Source organism: Fusarium odoratissimum (genome assembly GCF_000260195.1).
Source record: "Fusarium odoratissimum NRRL 54006 unplaced genomic scaffold supercont1.11, whole genome shotgun sequence".
Classification (NCBI taxonomy): domain Eukaryota; kingdom Fungi; phylum Ascomycota; class Sordariomycetes; order Hypocreales; family Nectriaceae; genus Fusarium; species Fusarium odoratissimum.
The window spans coordinates 224,394-245,753 of NW_022158697.1; the positions used below are offsets into that span (position 1 = coordinate 224,394).

General features: G+C 45.5%; 8 protein-coding genes across 8 annotated transcripts; 5 read left to right on the plus strand and 3 right to left on the minus strand.

Annotated features, from left to right (window-relative positions):
* Positions 1 to 292: 292 nt before the first annotated feature.
* Positions 293 to 1,507, plus strand: FOIG_07506 (uncharacterized protein; the record flags this gene model as incomplete). The annotated part of the gene is made up of 3 exons (XM_031207081.1): positions 293 to 445; positions 1,262 to 1,310; positions 1,422 to 1,507. 3 exons carry the CDS (start codon positions 293 to 295, stop codon positions 1,505 to 1,507), a joined length of 288 nt encoding a protein of 95 aa, XP_031062614.1.
* Positions 1,508 to 1,850: 343 nt separating this feature from the next.
* On the minus strand, positions 1,851 to 2,162 carry FOIG_07507 (uncharacterized protein; the record flags this gene model as incomplete). The annotated part of the gene is made up of 1 exon (XM_031207082.1): positions 1,851 to 2,162. One exon carries the CDS (start codon positions 2,160 to 2,162, stop codon positions 1,851 to 1,853), a length of 312 nt encoding a protein of 103 aa, XP_031062615.1.
* Positions 2,163 to 3,798: 1,636 nt separating this feature from the next.
* FOIG_07508 (uncharacterized protein) lies at positions 3,799 to 5,709 on the plus strand. The gene is made up of 2 exons (XM_031207083.1): positions 3,799 to 4,915; positions 4,967 to 5,709. Exons 1-2 carry the CDS (start codon positions 3,902 to 3,904, stop codon positions 5,438 to 5,440), a joined length of 1,488 nt encoding a protein of 495 aa, XP_031062616.1. The 5' UTR covers positions 3,799 to 3,901; the 3' UTR covers positions 5,441 to 5,709.
* Positions 5,710 to 6,070: 361 nt separating this feature from the next.
* FOIG_07509 (uncharacterized protein) lies at positions 6,071 to 8,342 on the plus strand. The gene is made up of 2 exons (XM_031207084.1): positions 6,071 to 7,666; positions 7,715 to 8,342. The coding sequence occupies exons 1-2, from the start codon at positions 6,177 to 6,179 to the stop codon at positions 8,139 to 8,141; spliced, it is 1,917 nt and encodes a 638-aa protein (XP_031062617.1). The 5' UTR covers positions 6,071 to 6,176; the 3' UTR covers positions 8,142 to 8,342.
* On the minus strand, positions 8,193 to 11,648 carry FOIG_07510 (uncharacterized protein; the record flags this gene model as incomplete). Its single annotated transcript, XM_031207085.1, has 6 exons — positions 8,193 to 8,269; positions 8,322 to 8,412; positions 8,482 to 8,532; positions 8,587 to 8,654; positions 9,308 to 11,408; positions 11,460 to 11,648. 6 exons carry the CDS (start codon positions 11,646 to 11,648, stop codon positions 8,193 to 8,195), a joined length of 2,577 nt encoding a protein of 858 aa, XP_031062618.1.
* A 1,022-nt stretch (positions 11,649 to 12,670) lies between these two features.
* FOIG_07511 (uncharacterized protein) lies at positions 12,671 to 13,192 on the plus strand (the record flags this gene model as incomplete). The annotated part of the gene is made up of 2 exons (XM_031207086.1): positions 12,671 to 12,868; positions 12,950 to 13,192. The coding sequence occupies 2 exons, from the start codon at positions 12,671 to 12,673 to the stop codon at positions 13,190 to 13,192; spliced, it is 441 nt and encodes a 146-aa protein (XP_031062619.1).
* Positions 13,193 to 13,424: 232 nt separating this feature from the next.
* On the plus strand, positions 13,425 to 14,470 carry FOIG_07512 (uncharacterized protein). The gene has a single exon (XM_031207087.1). It carries the CDS (start codon positions 13,668 to 13,670, stop codon positions 14,319 to 14,321), a length of 654 nt encoding a protein of 217 aa, XP_031062620.1. The 5' UTR covers positions 13,425 to 13,667; the 3' UTR covers positions 14,322 to 14,470.
* Positions 14,471 to 15,680: 1,210 nt separating this feature from the next.
* Positions 15,681 to 17,951, minus strand: FOIG_07513 (uncharacterized protein). The gene has a single exon (XM_031207088.1). It carries the CDS (start codon positions 17,841 to 17,843, stop codon positions 15,768 to 15,770), a length of 2,076 nt encoding a protein of 691 aa, XP_031062621.1. The 5' UTR covers positions 17,844 to 17,951; the 3' UTR covers positions 15,681 to 15,767.
* Between the last annotated feature and the right edge of the window lie 3,409 nt (positions 17,952 to 21,360).

The window sequence follows — 21,360 nt, forward strand, 5'->3', positions numbered from 1 at the left end:
TCTTGTTGGGAGTTTGCTTTTGGGAAATGGTTGAAACCCAGAGGGAGAGCGCGATTTTATACCTTCCAGGCCTCGCTTCTCACTGATGTTCGTCATCTAATTAAATGTGATTTGTGCTATCGGCGTTTGCTAATCAGACTGGTAGCTAATTCTCGGCATCACAGCCTCTACCCCCAACGGGACATATGGTTTCGTGTTCACAGTAAGTAAAAACGCTGAATGGTATGTCCTTGTAACTCGACACTCGATAATCGTTCACAATACCTCTGAAAAGGGGTTCAGCGCCGTATCAATGCCCATGCCCACATTCCTGTTGATCAGTGGCGGCGGCCAAGAACGACGTGTCGAGGTCATTGCTGTTATCTGCTCAAGAACAACCACCATCCCCTATCCTCCTTCTCATCAAAGCGAGGGAAACGCTCCGAAGCGTCCAACCACAACAATGGTATGCCAGAGTCCAATCCCTACGGATTCTGAGGACTGCCTCTATTTCACTTTGCAAATCATTCTTAGATCCGGCATGCAGTAAAGGCCTTGAAGGCTTTAGTTAATTCGGAGAAATATGTAGCTAAGCTTTCTTTGCTTGCTGCCCCGAGCTTGCAAGCCATCACCTAAGTTGCTGAGCGCAAATCCCTCATCAGCTCCCTCTCCTTGTCTCTATACCTCTGCAACTCCCGACACCGCAGCTCTTGCCTATTGCAGAGATCTGTCAGAGTCGTACACAGCCGGTCATGTTGCCTTTGTGCCGAATCCTTTTCGGATTGACTGCCGCCCCCGTTTATTATTGACTCCAAATCTCTCCTTTTCTTCATCATGTCCTGCATTTCCCACCTGGCGGTATCGTGGTTTATTTGCAACATCTCCATATCATTTCTGAGTCTGTTGAGCTCTGCCTCGATCTGTGTTTTAGAGGGCATGGTGTTGTAACGGTGCTGTCAAGTGGTAGGAATATTGTAGTGTTTTGTTTGTAGTTCTTTGGGTAGTTTACTTTGCGGGAAATGGTTAGAATACGGAGCTCGGGTCGTTTTTATAGTTTGATGGCCGGGCATTTCACTGACCGGTATGTTGGAATGGAACATTACTCTCGCCAACACTGCATATCCAGGGAACTATGGGTGGTGTCACGGCGTACCTTTGACAGAAGCAGTGAATCCACTGATGCACATACTTCGTTAGTTCCGAGCTGCAGAAAGCGGCGAGTGATTAAAGCTCAACATAACCACCTATTCAATGTGGTCTACTTTATACTACGCACTCGCAGGGTCTGGTCAGCACCGTGATTGAGCGTGTTGTCAAGGTCAATGCTGTTAGTGAGTGATGGCGGCTGAGAATAAGGAATCACACTCACTGCCTTCCAGAACATGTGGTGTAATTATTCATAGATCAATTGTCATGATGCAACCAATACTTGTTCACTATAGACTGTGCCTCATTAAACCACATTGATGGCCTCATTCCGATGCCTATCAAGGGTCTTGAGGTAGCCTCATATGCTGAAGCTGATTAATAGCTAATATCCATAATATCTGAAGTCATAGCGAGATACATCAAGACCTTACATTAAAAGATATGATTATCTCAACATGTAGTTGGATACTGGAGAACCAAGTCGCTTTCAGTGCGCTTCTACACTGCCAACAAGACTCGAGTACATGATGACTTGATTAGATCGTCACTGTATAGTTTCTACCAAGGGACAACTCCTCCTCATCGCTTCACGTATAAAAGGGGGGAAGTCATAGACGCATAAGCTGTGATTTAAAGGCCTATGCCATCTCTATTGTCCTGTAATTTGGCTTTGAACAATGACATTGAATGAAGCAAAGAGCTCTTTGAATGTAGGCGATAGCCTAGTTTGCTGATTGCCACTGCCTGCTAAGCCTTGTCTCCCTCCTCTTCAGGTCCTGCATCTCCCTGTTGCGATAGTCTTGCTTCTGGCATAGATCCACTAATTGTGTACAAAACTCTTGATGTTGCTGTTGAGCCATGTCCTTCTGGTCTTGCTCAAAGCTCCCACTCATGATCGACTCGGCAGCCATCCTTTTTGCCATCACCTCTTGTATTTCCCAACCCACTTTCTCAATATCGGTTTCTACCTTGTCTATTTCATATCGGAGGCTATCAAGCTCCGTTGCGATCTCTGTCTTAGTTCGAAGCGGCATTTTGTTGTGGGTATACTGCCAAGTATTAGGGGTATTGTTGAATATCTTGGTTTGGGGAACAGTTTGTAGTGCGTACCTGGACCAGCTTTTATAGGCTGCTTGGCTTACGTTTTACTGGTTCACGTGGTCGACTCGAACGTGGCTTTTGCTGTTACTCTCTGTCTATCGACATGAGGAAGGTTGGATTCACAGTCACGACAATCCTCGGAGAGTGAACATGACTGGACTGTTGTGCCATTCATTGCTGTTAAATGTCATGAATAAGTGACCCGCAACTTGTAACCATCGTAAATGGCTCACAGACTCCTCAGCAAAGTAGTGGCGTGAAGTGTCACTATTACTACCACATTGCTATGGTTAGTGACGCAGGTAGAAGACATTAAATCATACCGACGGCTTTCAGCATATCCTGTATCCGCGTACCTGCTCTCATTCATACAACGCTCATTAATGACAAACACTGTCTGAGCGACCTAGGTAGTTTCTCTTATTCTATGGCATGGCAAGAACATCAAGGCAGCCTCACATGGTCAACGGTATTAGAGCATCAGACCCCATGGCAAAACAACGATTACATTGTGCCTCGACGTGACCATCGTTAATGAAGCCTCAAAACACGCGTTTCAGGGGCAGTCATATCAAGATTCAACACCCAGCTAGTTGAAAAGGCTGTTCCAATGAACAATTACATCTAGCCCGCTATCGCTGCTAGGAAACCTCTGAGTTAAGGACCTATAAACGCCGGACAGTAATTAAGTGACGCAAGGTAATTTTTCATACAATGTGATGAATATCACTTTTAATATTTCTCTAGTCGTTGATAATTTGTGCACAGCTCTGACTTCCTGCCTTGAATAAGAGACATTTCAGGAAACTCTACCTGTTCATTAGTGCACCACTTGCCTATCTTGAGCTTCGAGCAGATAAATTCGGACCAGCTTGATGGCGTCAGGAGTCAAAGTCAAGCCCGTTGACAGCATCTTGACAGGCTGCAAAGTCGAAGCTGGAGAAACTGTAATCAGAGAATTGTCGACTCGGAGGTTGGATGCTTCGCACTACCCGAAAAGCTTCTTTCAAAATCGGCAATCCCTTTAACACAGTCAGCAGCCATCATTCCAACCCCATAAACGTTGCCAATACTAGTAACCCTAGCTTGAAGCTAGTCAAGCCGTGACATCATGGTCTTTGCTTAGTGGGGTCCGTGATTTGCCAGATGCTAATTATAGAGGGTCCACTTCGTATGCTACGCGGTAGATCGGCACTTTGAGGCTTGGAATCACGAGAATCAGCGCCACTAGTTCAGTCTTTAGCTGGGGACCCTTTTCATCAACGTTGCATTTTCGATCTGAGTTTCCTCTGCCCGTCATGTCTTACGTTAGTATTGAGCGGCAGTTAGTGTCGCGGGAAGAGAACCTATTGTTTTAGCGGCTTAAAGTTCGTAATTTCTCCTATGGTGACGTTGGCAGGGATGGTGTAATGTTTATTCTGCACCCGGGGACAGCGAGGACCATTGAATCAATGGCATTGATGCTAGATCCGCAACGTAGTGTTTACTCTAGCTCATGTCGTATTGGGCTTGAATGTCAGTTCGTAACATGTCGATCTGTGGATCATGCGAGTGCGAGGGTGGCCACGGCAGTTGATGTATTTAATAACATTTAATATCTGCTCATCCCCTATTGTTTCATCTCATTCCATTCATCCTTCCATCACTCTTCTATACCCCCAATTAATTCACGATGCATCTGAATACGCTGCAATATTTGGTCATCGGCCTCGTGGCCAATGCTTCAAAGTCGTTAGCTGTGCCGACGAAACGAGAAGCTGTGAACAGCTGTCTTGTCCAAGCCGAAGTTCCAATTGATAGCAAAGGTACTCCAACATGGACCGAAGACGGCACCGCCTACAATCTGCGCCTTCAGTTTGAACCCGTCGCCATCGCAGTCCCTACAACAGTCGCTCAAATCTCCGCCGCTGTCGCTTGCGGCTCAAAACACGGCGTCGCAGTCAATGCCAAGAGCGGCGGCCACAGTTATACATCCCTTGGTTTCGGTGGAGAAGATGGCCATCTCATGATTGAGCTGGATCGCTTATATAGCGTCAAGCTTGCCAAGGATGGAACCGCAAAGATTCAACCTGGCGCTAGGCTTGGCCACGTTGCTACTGAGCTTTGGAACCAGGGAAAGCGTGCTCTTTCTCATGGAACTTGTCCTGGTGTTGGTATCGGTGGTCACGCCCTGCACGGTGGCTACGGAATGGTCGCACGCAAGTACGGTCTCACGCTGGACTTGATGAAGGGCGCTACTGTTGTTCTCCCCACCGGAAAAGTGGTTCACTGCTCCAAGACCGAGAACTCCGATCTCTTCTGGGCTATTCGCGGCGCTGGTGCTTCATTCGGTGTCGTCGCCGAGCTCGAGTTCGACACTTTCGCTGCTCCTGAACAGATCACATATTTCGATATTGGTGGCCTTAACTGGAACCAGCAAACCGCTCCTCAGAATTTGCTGGACTTTCAGGAGTTTGGAAAGACTATGCCTGCGGAAATCACTATGCAGATGTTTATCTCCAAGAGCGGATACAGTGTTGACGGTGCTTTTGTTGGTACTGAGGCTGAGCTCAAGAAGGCTCTTCAGCCTCTGCTTACCAAGTTCAATGTTCAAGTCAGTGCGACGACTGTCGATTGGATTCAGCTGGTTACTCACTTTGCTGGCGCCAATGTCGATATCAACCCTACCAGTGCTTCATACGATGCAGTAAGTCTATCTCCTTTCACATAATGGTGATTCTTCGCTAACAATTCGCAGCATGACAACTTCTATGCTAGCAGTCTTCAAGCGCCTGAGCTCACTCTCGTTCAATTCAAATCCTTCATCGACTACATCTCCACCACTGGCCAAAGCAGCAGTCACTCATGGTGGTTGCAGATGGACATCTCTGGCGGCAAATACTCCGCGATTTCCAAACACAAGCCCACCGACACAGCTTACGTTCATCGCGACGCCCTTCTCCTCTTCCAGTTCTACGACAGTGTTGCTCAGAACCAGAAGTACCCCTCTGATGGTTTCAACCTGATCACGGGTCTGCGACAGAGTATCTCCAATACCCTCAAGGCGGGTACTTGGGGTATGTATGTCAATTACCCTGACTCGCAGCTCAAGGGCGACAGAGCTACGGAGATGTACTGGGGAAGCAATCTGCCCAAGTTGGAGTCGATCAAGGCGAAGTACGATCCCAAGAACATCTTCCGCAACCCTCAGTCAATCAAGCCCAAGGCTTAAAATAATTTGTATAAAGAGTTGTAGATTTTCTGTTGTACATAGACTTGTTATTTAGCGGGTTTCATCGGTTTAATATTATAGATTTGTTATTCATGCAAGACAAGTCCCGGGTAGCCTCTATTTCCATCAATTTTTCTCATCGACCTTTAGCTAATTCGGCAGAGCAATTCACCCGCGCTTCTAATATAATAGATTACTTCACTGAGTAGAATTTTTCTTGGGTTTCAGCTCGAAGCGTAACACGTCTCAAGGGAATCTGCTTTTACGGCTCCAAAACCAACACACATAACGGAGATGTACTCCATGGTTAGACGTTGACTCCAGCGGACTATTAGGGTGTAACTGAATCTCTCTTCAAAGGTGAGACTTGATTAAGACATAATTGAAATTGCCTTTCAACTTCCCCTTCTAAGTTGAGGCATAAATAAACATCACTCTGTAACAACAACGTTGATAGAACCAACAGTGTTGGTTGTCACAGCTCTAACGCATTTTGAGTTAGTTCCCCTCTGAAGTGGCTGATATGATTGGTTCAGCTGTCAACTCACCGTATGATTTGCCCACCGGCTGCCTAACTGTGCCCGAAATAACGGGTCCGGCTTTAATGCCAGCGAAACAACAACCTCGCTACGAATTACTTAAAAAGTCTTCCCCTTTTCCATGATCACCTCACTCAACGACCTCTATTTTATCACCAGTTCAGTACAATAAAGCAAACCATCACCATATCGCAACAATGTCGGGTCTAAGCGACCGGATGTTACACCTAGACATGGCTCTGACCCAGAATGGGACACCAGCCACGCCTCATCTCCGTCAAGCGCGGATCAAACGAAAAAACAGCCCTACAGACATCAGCCATTTAGTCTTCGGTCCGCAACCTGGGAAGAAGCACCAATTGTGGATCACAGATCGTATCATGGAGCCTCAAACAATTCCTCACTTCTTTGAATTTCTCATGACTGGAGAACTTCCTGGCGACCGAAAAACGTCTCGTCCTTTGCTTACTGTCGAGGAGGTCAAGAACTTGACTAGACCAGCTTCGGAATGGGCGCCTGCTCCACTTAATCGACAGGCGAGATCGACTGGGGAATGGATAGGTATTCGGATTGGTTCGTACGAAGACAGTTCTAGACTCTGGCCAATTGCCAAAGAACTTCATGCTATGAAGTCGAGGCTTTGGGAAGGGGTGCCACCGATATCTGAGAGACGATGGCAAGAGTTGGGGCTTGATCATCCGGACAGATTCCCCGAAGCCTGTAGTTACTTTGTTGCGGTCATCAATGTCTTTATCTACCTGAACACAAAGCGCACCAAGGCGGCTTTGCGAAAGACTTATAACTTGATATGGGACCATCTCAAGGTGTTTGAGCAGGCGATCAATGCAAAGAGGAAAGCGGAAGCGGAGGACGGCGTGTATGAATATGTATCAGTCACTGGTCTCTGGTATGAGTTCATCAGAGCCCAATACGACTCCATCTGTGAGAATGCGCACCACTGGATCATCCAGCACATTGATTGCATACGAGAGTCAATTGTGCAAGAGCTCGCGCTGCATCAACCCGATCACCCGGATCATTACAGCGATAAACAATGGGAACTGACAAACAAGCTCCACGACCTTGCCGAAAACACCTCTCAGGCTGATTACACCATAATGATGCCCACGGATGGATACAAAGGCGATAGTCTTCCGGTGAAAGAGGACGATCGACTCACAGAAGCCCATGGAGGTGGCTTTCGCACAGAAACGATCAGCTGGTCTGCGAATCTAGCATGGCGAGCGTCTGACTACACCAAACGTGTCAGATATCTCGACCGGAAGGAGATGTACAGTCATTTCGAGCGTGAGGACTTTAGACAGCTTCGAAGCTCCGTTGGCGTCACTGACCCAGCGTGTATGGTTATCTCGGCCATTAGTCAGATTGACGCACAGGCTATGGCTAGGGAAGAACTACGAGGTCTTCCAAACCATCCAGACTTTGTGCCATGGATTGAGTATGCTCGACGAAAATCGAACAAACGTTTGGGCTTTGTGGCGTATAGACTCTGTCATGGATATAGTCCTGAGAAGTGGGATTTATTTAAGGCGAAGTTTGAGGCTGATATTTCTGACTGGGGGCGAGGGACGGTTGGCATCAACGATATACGCAAGGCGTGCAAGATCCACTGGAGTGATGGTCAAGAGAAGGACATTGCAGATGATGATATCGAAGCTGCCAAGAAGTAAGTTTAATGATGAGAAGATAATGAAAAAGGCTAACAATTATGCAGGCATTTCGAAACCATTTCAGATCAGTCGGTGCATGACAGGGTATTCCTCGTCATTGACGAAGCAACCATGAAATCATATCTTGAACCAGAGCCTGGCAAAGACAAATTCGTCGTCGCCGTTGACGCGAAGTACAATCCAACAGATGAAGAGAACGTCGAGTCACCAGGCTACAAAGGAACTTTGCGCATACTGGGGAGTCTTCTTTGGGATGAACTCGGCGCTCTGTTGATCATGCAAAGCGCGTTTCTTGAGAATCTCTGGCCGATGGCGATGCATGATGCTGAGGGTGTCTATCGCGGCATCAGGGTTACATCAGTGCTCAAGTTCTCAAGCTATCAAGAGAATTTGAATTGGAGGCTTGCGAGTGAGATTGTTCCCAAGTTGGTAGCTTTTAGAAGGAGACTTGAGTTCAGACAGAGGAGGTAGAATGGTGGAATTAGATAACGAATGGTGAAGGAGATGTCGCTCCTCTAGCAACTAAGCCCTGCCAGCCTTTTTGGCATCCATCCGAGCTTTGATGATCTTCTTCTTCCAACCAAAACACTGATTGCACGCTACGCCTTCCGGTCAAAATACATTTTTCCGCGGGAAATGGCCGTGACTTACTAGCGCTGTCATGTTTCTTGCACATATAAACGCCATCGTGGTTGATGGAGGCATGTGGACTTTCGATTGCATCGCGCTCCACAGAGTCAAACTACATCGCGAGTAAGGAGTGTAAATAAATAGTTTTGCTTTTAGGGAAAAAAAAGGAAGGCCAACGTACTCCGTAAAAAGCGTCGTTCTCCTCACGTAAGTCGACACTGCAATCTTCACACTATGGATAATATGTTAGTTATGTATCGGCCTGGGGAAGAGATGGTATACTGACAATTTCTGTGAGATGTTCTTGGCAGAACACTGCGTCGTTGATCTCAACAGTGGACATGACTGAATCAACTACGAAATGGAAAGACTTAGTATGGTGCAGATAGAGATGAAATGAATGTTACACAATGCAGAAAAGGTCTTGTCTTATAAAGTGATGCATCTTGGGGTCACGTCAGTGGCGGGCGAGATCTGCGAGACACTACTGCAGTGCAGTGCTCGGACCGCAGCTGAAAGATGGCATGGCCCAATAGTGAGGTCGGGAGCTAAGCGTCAACTGTATGTGATCGGCGCTGGTATTCTTGCAGCGAGGCTATTGGGTGGATGTACGAGATTATTGACTAGAATCCTGGAACTCAGCTGCCAAAATGAGACATTCTTACCCTCTTATGAAAGAGACATAGTTTTTGTGATGAGGTGATAAGATTGAGGGGTAAAAAGAAGCTGCAGTCCCAACACAAAGGTAAAGAGCACAAATTAACACAAGGTACTCTTTGACTTCATCGATGCTTAAGGAAGAGACCTAGACCAATTGAGTTGAAGATGAGGACCAAATTCTCAGGCGATGGTGTTAAGTGGAACCCAGGCTGAGACGAATATAATACATCAAAGTATATTGATTCAAAAAGAAATACTATCTAAGTACATGACTTATTATATATAATCTATCTTGATATTTAATATAAACAAACACTCATCATGGACTAGTATAACTGTTGATCTACCTGTCTCCAAATCTGTTTGAATTGAGAACCGTTTTGGATCGACATCCTGGCAAGGAATCCACAATACCCTCCTAGAACCTTTCATGAGCCAGGCTTCGGACTTTGAGTAGGATAGTCTGAGGTAACGCGGGTCCCAGTGACCTTTTGCGGTCAACATTGGTATATCTTTAGAGTTCCCACATTCCATGTCGTATTCGAGAACACCAAAGCCTGTGTCGAGTCGTTGCTTGGGGGTTAAAAAGGTCATAGTTGGAACATCGTCAAACAGAGAGTACCTCCGAATCCAGGTACCATCATTCGCATTTCCAATGGCTATGAATTTCTGGTCAAAATCCCGTGCAGAGATCGCAAGCATACCACTTGAATCAAAGGAAATTGTCGAAATCACTACAACATCGAGTTGTAGAACGTGTAAGTCAAAACGCTGCGTTTCCTTTTCGCACATGATGTCCCATATCACTACCTGAGAATAATCTTCGCCCCAAGCAATTCGGCCGTCAGCTGTAATGGTTGATCTGCGGTCTTCGTATCGGTGTGGGATAGATACCTTCCGCAAGCATTTGCCTGTCTTTAAATCCCAGAAATTCATGTAACCATTATAAATTATGATCTGCTCTTGTCCCCAAAACTGTATGGTCAAATAGATCTTCCGAAGGGATCCATAAATCGGGTACTCTCTAATCCGTCGCTCGCGATAGTAGAGGCCCGTATCGTGGCCGAACTTAAAAACAACAATGGCACCACTGTTGGTGGCTACAGCAAAGTAGTCGTCGTGACCAAATGCTAGTGACTCAATTTTGTAATATGACCCCCGGGGCGAATTTTGAAGTGTCTTGGGGAGATGGTGAAATCTGCCATCGACTGCTATGCTTAACATGTCGAATTTTGCGTTGTTACTGATGACAGCAACCTTGCCACTTGGCGATGTGATAAACGCCTTGACTATGCTGGCAGACTCTTGGGTGGTAGGTTCTGAATGACTCAAGATTGTGTCCAGGCTCCAGATCTTGAGAGTGCCGTTTCGAAGCCCGAGCGAAGCAAGTTGGCGATTTCTTCCATAGCATATTGTCTCAGCAGCATCGCCCCGTACCTGCGCTACCCGTCTCTTCGCTTCTAAATCCCATAATTCGATGCCAAATATCCCACAAAGGGCTATTGAACGGTCATCGGCTATCCATGATGCATCAAATACATTCTCATGGTCGAATCGCGCAATCTTCTGCACGGTTATGGATGACCCCCAAGAGTACAATACGAGCTCTTTCCAACCATGGAACACTGCACAGCATGTCCGATCACGGCTAACCGTGGCAGCGTTAGGATGTTCTATGCCCGTCAGCGACATTAGCTTGGACGTTTGATGTGTCGTATCAAGAGCCCAAATAGAAATATCGTCCGATCCTAGAATTAAGAGAGCCTGTGGATGCGAAAGAGTATGTGTCCAGGCAATATACTTGACAAAGGAGCCTGGCATTACATGGCAGCTGTCCGTTTTTGTTTCGCTCGCCATATGCCAAATGTCCACGGTGTGGTCGCCTGATGCTATTGCAAGTAGTTTTCCGTCTGGAGACACGGATAGAATGGCTGATCTGCGACTTTTGGGAACTCTGAAGGATTTACTGCATTCCCCGTTAGGCAGATGGAAGATGGAGAGTTTTGCTTCGTATCTTGTTTCGCCAGATAATGTGACAAGATGATCTCCGCTTGGATAGAATGTAAATCCGACCAGGCGACCCCCCGGAGATTCAATCGACTTGACAAGGCAACCAGTGGAAGCGTCCATCAAGAGTAAACTGTCGGCGTTACTGTTGATCGTTGCAACATGCCCACCATCAGGTGAAAATTCGCACATGGCCTTATGTGCTATACCCGGAATAGTCTGGAGGCAGGCATCCCATCGTTGGAAGTTGGGGGAGAATACATCTATGGATTTGTTGATTTCCTGATTAAAGCATTCTTTGATCTTGCTGAGTTGGGGAGTGAATATTAAAGCTGAGTCATAGAGTTGAAGTGGTGCAACATCCATGATGGTTCTGTGTGTAAAAGCGAAGCGTAAAGCGTCTTTGACCAGAAGCTTTAGCTCGTCAGAAACTCTACCCTCCTGTATGATAGTTAATCGCCGATTTAATTTTCTCGAGATATCACTACCTACCAACTTATCTTCCAGTCTCTGCATCGCCTTGATTGCCTCTGAGGTACACCGCAACAGACTCATAGCCTCAAGCCAGTAGTGGTACTTATTCTCCAAGAACTTGGTTATCATAGTGTAACACAAGCTGTTTTGGTGTTGATCGTCGGTCAGAAGCCATGCACAGAAGTGATCAACCCAGTAGACGCCCATTGCGGACTGTTGTCTGCGAGGGTTGAGGGTCTAGGTGGGGTAGCCATAACCTTACAAAGACAGAGAGGAATAATCTCAAGAATAGAGAAACTGGCTCAAATTACATCTCCCATGGGGTTTTATTGCAGTCTTTCTAGTTCCATACAAGGTTAAAGAGGGGTAACTATATACACAGTAAGCGCGAGGACCCTTATCCCATTTGCTTATTCGATGACTCTATCACTTCCCACAGAGAGCCATGCGGTTGGCCTCGTGTAACCGACACATCACACGCTATCATTGGTAGACTTTCTGGAGTTGGGGACTAAGGTCACTTTCCAGAGCCTCGTAACCGGAGCCATGCCTGAGGCATTCAAATGATTATTGGAGAGGGTAAGCGAATAATGCTGTATAGACTGTAATATAGTAATAAAGACCCCTAATAAGATACTGAATAAATAGGACCCTTTGGTCTCTGGGAGCCAGGAAATACATCTATCTCGAATCAGAGATCCCTAATAAGCGCAACTTTAAGAAGGCATTTAGTTACAGTGCCTGAGCTATATTCTGTTATAGAAGGAAACAGCTGCTACTCTTGGCCTCCGCCTTGAGGACTCAACCCTTCACCTAAAAACCAACATTGTCGTCTCTGAACCTCGGTATAAACCAATTCACAATAAGCAAACAGTTTGAGCTATTTAGGCTCAGCGCCAATATGCATTTCTATAACTCTATCTTCAAACATTTTAGATATGACTTTCTATCAAGTCGGCCCTGGGCTTTAGTTACTTTCTTTCTTGAATCTGCGGCAGATTATATTATAAACTCTCAGACCCTTCCTATCTGGGAAAGAGCTCTTACATACCCTAGGTAAATAAGGACCTATCTACATGGGCTCGCAATGCTAGCCAGCAGGGAAATCTGATTCTCTGGGTTTGAACACACCAGACCGCGAAACTATCATCGAAATCGACCTGGTGGGGACAGGGCGGGCATTTCTGAGATGGTGGGTGGGGGGGTTGAGCGATAACTCCCTTGTCAACATGGTGAATCCACTCCGCCGAAAGATTATACAGCAGCTCAAATGTAACCTTTGCATCGCAGTCAAACAACAGAATGACTCGGTCTTTGATTTCAATAAGTTTTACATTGCCAATGGTGGCAAGCACGAAAAAAGCCCGAGCCCGGACTTCGAGACTGTCCCTGCCTTTGTGCAGTGCACGGATAAGACGCTTTACATTGTTGACTAGCGCTGGGCTACGGCTTTCCTGATATGCGTCGCGCTCCTGGTCTTGGCCGGCTGCTTCAGCGTCGTCATCTAGAGTATAACCATCGCGCCCGACGTGCTGGGCTACTCCAGCTCCTTGGTCCGCAATTCAAAGTACCTCCACCTGCCCAAGCACAAGCTCAACAGCGGCATGAGCGAGAGCGAGCGCCTCCGCGTCCTCAAGGGCATCGAGGTCATGATGCAGAATGTCAAGGCGAATGCCGACGTTGGCCGCATCGCTCTAGGCTTGAAACACGATAAAGCCGAGCCGCTGAGGAAGGGGAGGCTCTACAGATAGGAGAGATTTCCAGAATAGGAAGTTGTTTAATTGCGACATGTTCGGTACAAGAAACTTTGCTTGCCCTCTCAAGAGACACTTTGAAGAGGTACCTCTGAGTTCATGAAGTCTGCCGCTTTCCAAGCCAGCACCAGCTGCTTCTGTCCCAGCCGTCATATTCCCTGCTCAAGAAGCCCTTCTTGGGCGCGAAACCTTCTGGAATCACATGCAAACAGAACATGATCGTAAATGTTGCGAGCACGAGACACGAAATACACACCCTGCCACCCTACTGAGGCCCTGTTATGACTCACATTACCATTTCCAGGTATGGACATGGTGGGGCTGGTTCATGTCCCGAAACGGCTATTGTCGCCTCGCTGCAATTACGGCAAACCCGAGACTGCTCGTCCCATGGGCTCCAGAGGGATAAAATGGCATCGCCATGTAACTGCGAGCATTTACCTGAGCAGAATCATACAGAGCCACATACGCCATGGATGCCCTCGGGCCAAAGATCAGGGTCAAGACAACGATGCCAACCCTTCCGCTGGCGACGCCGCGGGCCAGCATCGAGACGGAGCGGCTGGTGCTGCGGCCACTGTCGCACGAGGACCTGAGCGACTACCACGCGCTGCGCACGCAGCCCGAGGTGGTCGAGTACATGTCGACGGGGCGGGCGGACCGTGACCTGGATGAGACGCGGGCGGTGCTGGACCGCGTCGCCGGCCCGGGCCGCGAGGCCGGCACCTTCGTCTGGGGCATGCGGCTGGCGGCGACGGGCGAATTCGTCGGCGCCCGGACCCGCTGGCCCTCGCTCGGCTATTACGTGCGCTGCGAGTACTGGGGCCGCGGCTACGCCTCCGAGGCCATGGCCGCCGTCGTGGCTGCCTGGTGGCGCCTGCCCCGGTCCCCGGGGGTGGAGATGGAGCTCAACCCCTCGTCGGTCGGGCGCGCCGTCGCCGCCGGCGAGGAAGTGCCCGAGCGCCTGTTCGCCTTCATCGCCTCCACCAACGCCGGCAGCATCGGCGTCATGAGGAAGCTCGGCTTCTGCAAGTTCAAGGACTGGGAGGTGCTGGATAGCCGCGCGGGCTATGAAGGTCAGATGGTTACCCTAGTTGGATTCCTACTCCAGCGGCCTGTTGAGTAGGATTTTTGAAATGCCGATTTCTTGAGAACAATTTGCAAATTTTGGATGAGTTAGATGTATTAGACAGTCTCTTTGCTAGCGCTAGAATTCTACAACTGAAACTCGACTTCGAAATGCCTTCAACCACAACCATGGAGCTGAACGAAACGAAATATTAGCTGGCCATTAAACAAGTCGATACGCCTTCGCCTTCGACCCTAGAGTCAGAGTAAGGTAGAATCTTCTCCAGTCTACAAAAGCGTTCGGCTTCAGAGCGCGGTAGACGCCACAGTGGAAGTTTACTGCTCTAGAGAGCGGGAACGCTTAACCGGGCGCTTGAAGTCAAGTGATAGCTCGTCTACAGAGGTATCCAAATCATCAAAGGCGCTAGGGCCCTTCTTTTAGGTCCTAAGCAGCCTCAATTGTACTGGTATGCGGAGTCTTCCTTGTCTTGTTGTGAACCCCTAAGCCGTCCAATCACTCGTCGAATCTTCTAGAATCTGTAGTATATGGCCTAATAAAACTTTAAACCCCTGTAGAGCGCAGAGGGTCGTTGGACTCCCAGCAGCACTTTCTCGGTTTAAGTAGTAAAAGCTAGCCTTTTTAAACTGCAGCTTAAGCTTTTAAGCTATAGCTTAAAAAGGTTAAGGAAAGTAAAGTACTTACTTATCTAGTATACTTGCTTATTAACCATGTTATAGGTAATATATATTAAATTCTAAAGTTATTATATATTAATTTACTTACTTTATTTTAATAATTTATTAATATAATAACTCTTAACAAGTTAATTTAGGCTTAAATTTAAAAGATTTTAAAGTTATAATTAGTTATTATTATATTTTATTAAGTATTTTTACTATTAATAGCCTTAGCTCCTTTAGAATTATAAAAGGTATTTATTAAAAATCTTTTAAATATATTTATAGTTAATCTAAAGATATAATTTATAATAGTTTTAGTTTTAAGTATTATAATAAATACTCCTTAGAGTTCCTTATATAACCTAATATATAATATTTATTATAAAATAAAAAGAAAGTTATATTATAATTTAGCCCTAGTTTTAGTAGAGTTTAAAGTAAATATAATACTTAAATATATTAAGGCTATTTAAATTAAAGTTATTAACTTACTTTAAAAAAAGCATAATAGGTTAATAAGACTTTAAGTAAAACCACTTGAGATAGTAGAATTGCATAGAGGGAGGCAATCTGATAATAGAGAGGGCTAGATTAAATATGGCAATTAGGACGGGACCCGTCCTATTTTAGAAGGACAGGTACCTGTCCGCCTATTGACCACCGGATAGGACTATTATTGTGCACGGGCCAGTTTTGTTGTATCCTGTCATGTTACCGCCACGACTGCGTATAGTAGGCTAGTTTTGCATATAATCGATAGGAAGACAGCTTATTTCGATCCAAACGCCAGTCATGGTCACAGCAGAGGTTTATTGACCCGAGACTACTGTATGTATACCTCTTTAGCTCCTTGCCACTGCGTCTTCTTTGTGAGTCGATCAACATAGCAGTGTCCAACAAGCTTGTAGCAGGCCTGCTCCCCTTTCCCATCAACTATTTGCGTCCCCACCGGCCTCAGAATGAATGCGGTCTCGACGCCCTCGAAGGAGAAGACCTCATCCCCTACCTGTGCGTCCTTGGGCGCTATGCCAAGCATCTGGTCTCCCGCCCTGAATAGCCTCTTGTCGGTAAAGTTGACTAGCTCTAGCGTCTCGCTCATCTTGTCTAGCATCACGCTGTGGACCCGTGTCAAAAAGCGATCCGGGTCCCCAACCAAGGTGTAGAAGGTGACCAACATCCTGAGGATGCAGAGGGCCTCTTGGTGGTATTGGGGCTGCCGCAGGTGCAGCGGGAAGGTGTCACAGACCAGTGTGCGGTAGAAGACCTCCTCGTCCGGCTCCATGCGCCGCAAGGCGCGACGGTGGTGCGCGACGAAAGCGAAGAGCTCTTGCACGTCGGGCATAAAGTCGTAGTCATCTGCGCACCGCTCCATGTCCTGCATGAGGCGCCCGTAGCTTCCACTGTGCCCTGTGGCCTCGGTCTCGTCTGGCTGCTCGTCCTCGCGGGCGTGCCGGCGCAGAATACCCAGGAGAGACATCTCATTTTTCATGCCGGCGAACTCGCTCCAGCTGCTGAGCATGCCGGTGAATCTCTTGAAGTTCTCAATCGATATTGCTTGGCCGTAGCTCTTGTGAAGCGGAACTCCTGTGGTTGTCACCTCGGTGATCGTTCCTCTGGACAGGCCGCGCCCCAAGACCAGCGTGGAGCCAAGAATGGACGCGAGCTGACCACCTGGAGTCAGAGGCTGTTGCGTCTCGAGATACCAGAGGTAAGCATCGTATCCGCTGCCCTTCTGTGACCAGTCAGGCACCCAGCTAGGCAAGCCTGCCATGACGTCAAGCTCGGATCGAATCCCTTGAGAAAGCAGCAGTGTCTTGGGGCCAGATTCACCCAGAACCATTCTCTTGGCGAAGTTACAGTACAGATTCTCCATGTCATTCGAATAGTCGGCCTGGATAGGGGACCAGCTCCCCCAGTCCTGGACCAGAGATAGGATGCCGAAGATCTTGTCTCGCGGGTCGGTACAGTCCCGATCTCTGACAGCAAGCATGACGTCGATGACGCCATTGGGCTTTGCATCTGCCAGCGCATCCGAGACAACCGGACTACTGCTGATGACAGCCTCGGGGGGGCGACGGTCCACCTGTAGCAGCCGGAAAACACGGTCCCTCATCTCCAGCAGGTGTGCCCAAATGAAGGTGTTCTTCATGCTATCCATGCAGTGACAGAGGTCATCGGTGACGTGGGTGCCGAGGGTCCAGACGGAGCCGAGGTCGTGCTCGTCAACGAACTCGGCGGCCTTGGTCAGGGCGGAGAAGTCCATTTCGAGGGTGCCACAGATGACGGTGGACCGGGGCGCGAGCACCACCTCCTGGACGACCCAGATCCTCCTCCACCATCCCGCGTCGTTGAACTGCATGAGAGGAATCCGCGTGAAGCCGAGCATGAGGCCGATGGGCGGCGCGTCGGGCTGGTCACGGTGGTGCTTGGTCGCTAGGGCCGCGAGCAGCTGCGGCAGGTCTCCCCCGGCCCGGTCGTCCGGGTTGTCAAACTCTCGGCTCGTCGAGCCGAGCCAGATCAGACACATGGTGCACTTACGGTAGATATCGGCCATGAGGGCGACCTGCGCGTTGCGCTCTGCGACATCGGATTGGTTGATGCATATCGCGTCCGCCCAGAGAATTCGTTCGCGATCGGCGAGTCGCAGCCTCTTTAGCGCGTGCTCAAGGCTCAGTGGGATAGTGACCTTGTGCCCATCTACAGACACATCAGTCGGAGCTCTGCCCCACTGGTAGGAGAGCGCTTCATATGCAGGGTCGGACTCCAGGGAGGCGACACTAAGATCGCACTCGATTGCATCGTCGCCAGTGCCAGGCTGCAGGTGCAACAGGCGAATTTCTTGGCCTTGAGACGACAGTGACGGATAGAATGGTCGAGGAGTAAACACGAAGTTCGCCATTGTTGTTGCATAAACCTTGTGGTGTTGCTGGCACGGAAATATGCAATGGGAGCGAACGGTAGAGCGCTGCCAACCTTTGGCTTGGAAGAAGAACGAAGAACAGCGAAGAACGTTTAGAGAGTGCCTGACTGAGGCGTGACCAGGACTTTTGAGCTGCTCATTGTGCTGCGATCTGGGCTTCCTCCAGCTCGGCTTGCTCAGCCTCTGCAAGTGCCGTAGCCTGCTTCAGCCGCAAAGGCGAGGCAGAAAGTTATGTACTAAGCCCCACCACCTAGAAACCGCCTATCATCACGAACATGACTTATTTAAAGCATTCTAAATAATATTAATTTTAATAATATAATAATATTATAATAATATTAAATTTAGTATTTTTATATTATCTAATTACTACTTATAAAATAGATTTATTATTTTTTACTTTTTAATTTTTTTAATATCTCTTTTAGCTTTAAAAGCTTTAATATCTCTTAATAGGCCTTATTAATATTAAGAACCTTTATAAAGTATATATTAGGATTAAAGGGAAATTTCTTTTCCCTCTTAGGCTTTATTTATTTTTTTTTTTTTTTTTTTTTTACTTAAAGAGTATTAACTTTTATTTTTAACTTATTAATATAATATATTTATATTCTTAATAACTCTTCTTATAAAAAGTTATATTATTTTTTTTTAAAAGTTTATAAATTAGCCTTAAAAGGTATATCTAAGTATTTTTAAAATCTAATATAATTTAAATATTTATTACCTCTTAATAGGTAAAGCTTTATTAAGTTAATATTATTATAATTAGCCGCCTTAATTATAGCCTAAACCTAGCTGCATATAACCTAGCTAAGGGCCTTGCTCTTTAGCTGGCCTTAATTTTCTTTTTATAATCCACTTTAAAGGTCTATCGCTAACCCCTGCAGTATACTTAAATTATCCACTGTGCAGTAAGTAATCCAATCTGACTTATAATTATAACTGCTAATAGTATTATAGCTTTACTGCTATAATACCTACTATTAAAAGAAGCCTATAGGCACCTAATCCTAATAAGCCTTATTTAATAAAAGGCTATAATATAACTTATAAAATTAAATAAGCTATTAAGAAAGATAATTATATTAAGTCTTATAATATAATAATAAAAATTAAAATAAACTAAGAAAAAGAAAATAATATTAATTATATTAAATTAATAATCTTTAATTATAAATTCCTCTTATTTATATAGCCTTATTACTAGCTAACTAATAAAGGCTTTTTTAATTATAAGATAAAGCTACTTTATAAGCTAAAAGGGAAGTTACTTAAAGGGGTAAATCTAAGCTAGAGGGAAAGGGAATTTATTAAGGCCCTTTACCTAGGCGGCTTATATAATAAGTAGCTTAAGGCTATTTAATAGTAGGCTAAGAAGGTACTAGAGAAGACTAAGCCTTAATAAAGACTAGGCTAGTTATAGTTATAGACTATAAGAGCGTGACTATATATAATCTAGGATAGAAAAGGGGTAATTATAGGATTTTATAGAGAAATAAAAAGAAAATATATTAAGTTTTTTATAAGTCTAATTATCTAAGGTTAAAGACTATTAGTATTAGTAATATAAAGAGGGTTAAATAAGGTATAAGATATAATATATAATAGATTTAATAAATTAGCTAAATATTAATATATTATTAATATAAATAAGGGATTTTATTTATGTTATAATAATTTTATTATTTAATTTCTTTAATAATTAATATAATAAGAAAAAAAAAAACCCTTTAATATTTTAAATAATTATTTTATTAGATTAAATTAAATTAATTCTTTAATTTTATAATATCTTTATATCTTTATTATATTATAGAAAATTATTTATTTAATAAACTCTAATAAGTTCTTTATTACTATTAAGTTAGGTAATATACTTAGTAAAGTTAATAACCTAAGTATAACTTAATATAAAGTGTTACGATTCGTGCCCGTAACAGCGCTGTAAGGCTTCTATAAGGTAGCTGTAGCACACCCATGATTGCTTACATAGCGATTATGGCCCGATCTTTTGCCCTGTGGTTTAACGGCTTGTGCAACCGTTACATAAAGCTTAGGTTATCTTAGGTTATAACCTAAGTAATAAGATTCTTTATTTTATTTTATTAAAAGCTTTTAGAAATATTTATAACTTAAATTATAACTTTAAGTATTAGAACTATAGCTACAGAGGGTTAAGACTAATATATTATATCGCCTAGTAATAGTCTATATAAGTATACCTTTATAAATTTCTTAGAGTATATTTTACATATTAATTTTAATATATTTTAATATAAGGATTCTAAAAATATAAGAATTATTATAATAGCTATAATATTATATAAGAAATCGCGGTCTAAAGATAATTAAAGATTAATATATTAGTAGGGAAAAAGTAATCGGTTTCTGGGTATGGGCGGTTTTTGGGTAGTGGGTCTTAAATGTCTCGTTAGGATGCATCTCTTGAACAACGCAAAGAGGGTCGTTTGATCACTGGCCACCGCTTGGGCCACCCACCCTCAAGCGTAGCACGACCGGTCACCCGCCCGTCGTGACCCCTAGTATGTAAGCCACCTTAGCTCGACAAAGGCAAGGTGTTCGGACGGCAAAGTGTGTGATTGTTTTGGTGTTGCTGTAGGTTTGAGCATCAGGCAGCAATGGGTCAATGCTTTTCCTGCAACGCTGGCTGAGAAAACACCGCATCCTGCCGGTAGACAACCAACTCATAGGTCTTTGTATCGTGTGAGGTAAGTCGGGAAGCTGGGTTATAGCCAGCACCTGCAACGCAGCAGCAACCCTCTAAGGGGGAATAGAAAGCACACAGATCATCTAGTCAGCTCTCAACGATCTGCGCAGAGCGGACCCATCTGGCCGATTACGATTTGATGCTGACGGAGTGTGCGGGGCAAGCGAGACACTGCTGAGTCGACAATTTCTTCCCCCCAACTGCCCCACCACGATTTCTCATGCATCTTCTTTCAAGGCAGCTGCGTCTTGCACCGTCTCACATCGGGAAGTAACCCGCCTAGCTGAATAAACGCTTTCTTGGCTTTAGGGTTGCCTACCTCCATATTTGCTGTTGACTAAGGGCACCCGAGGATCTAATACCTATGTGTCCCCGCCATGACTTGTTTAGCTGCCAGCGGTTGGGCTCCTAACTGGCGTGTGCTTCTATCTGCCTTGCTTGTCAGGGCCTGATCGGCAAGAGGGCTATGCCGTGCTAGGTATAGAGACCAAGATACCTTAACCTACATAAGGAAGCCGATATACCTTCGCGGCCTCTTATATTGATAAGGCTCTCACCGCCTTCCCTTTATAGTAAGGGCAAAAGTAATATATAGTTATATAATTTAACTAACGTACACGATAAGCGTGCGAGACAGATAAGTGCGCGAGACAAAAATCCCTCACCTTAAATCATTGCTATCAGATCAATTAATTCTCAACCAAATAACATGCTGCAATCTTCTAATGAGGCTGATATTATTCTTGCACTTCAGGCCTATGAGGC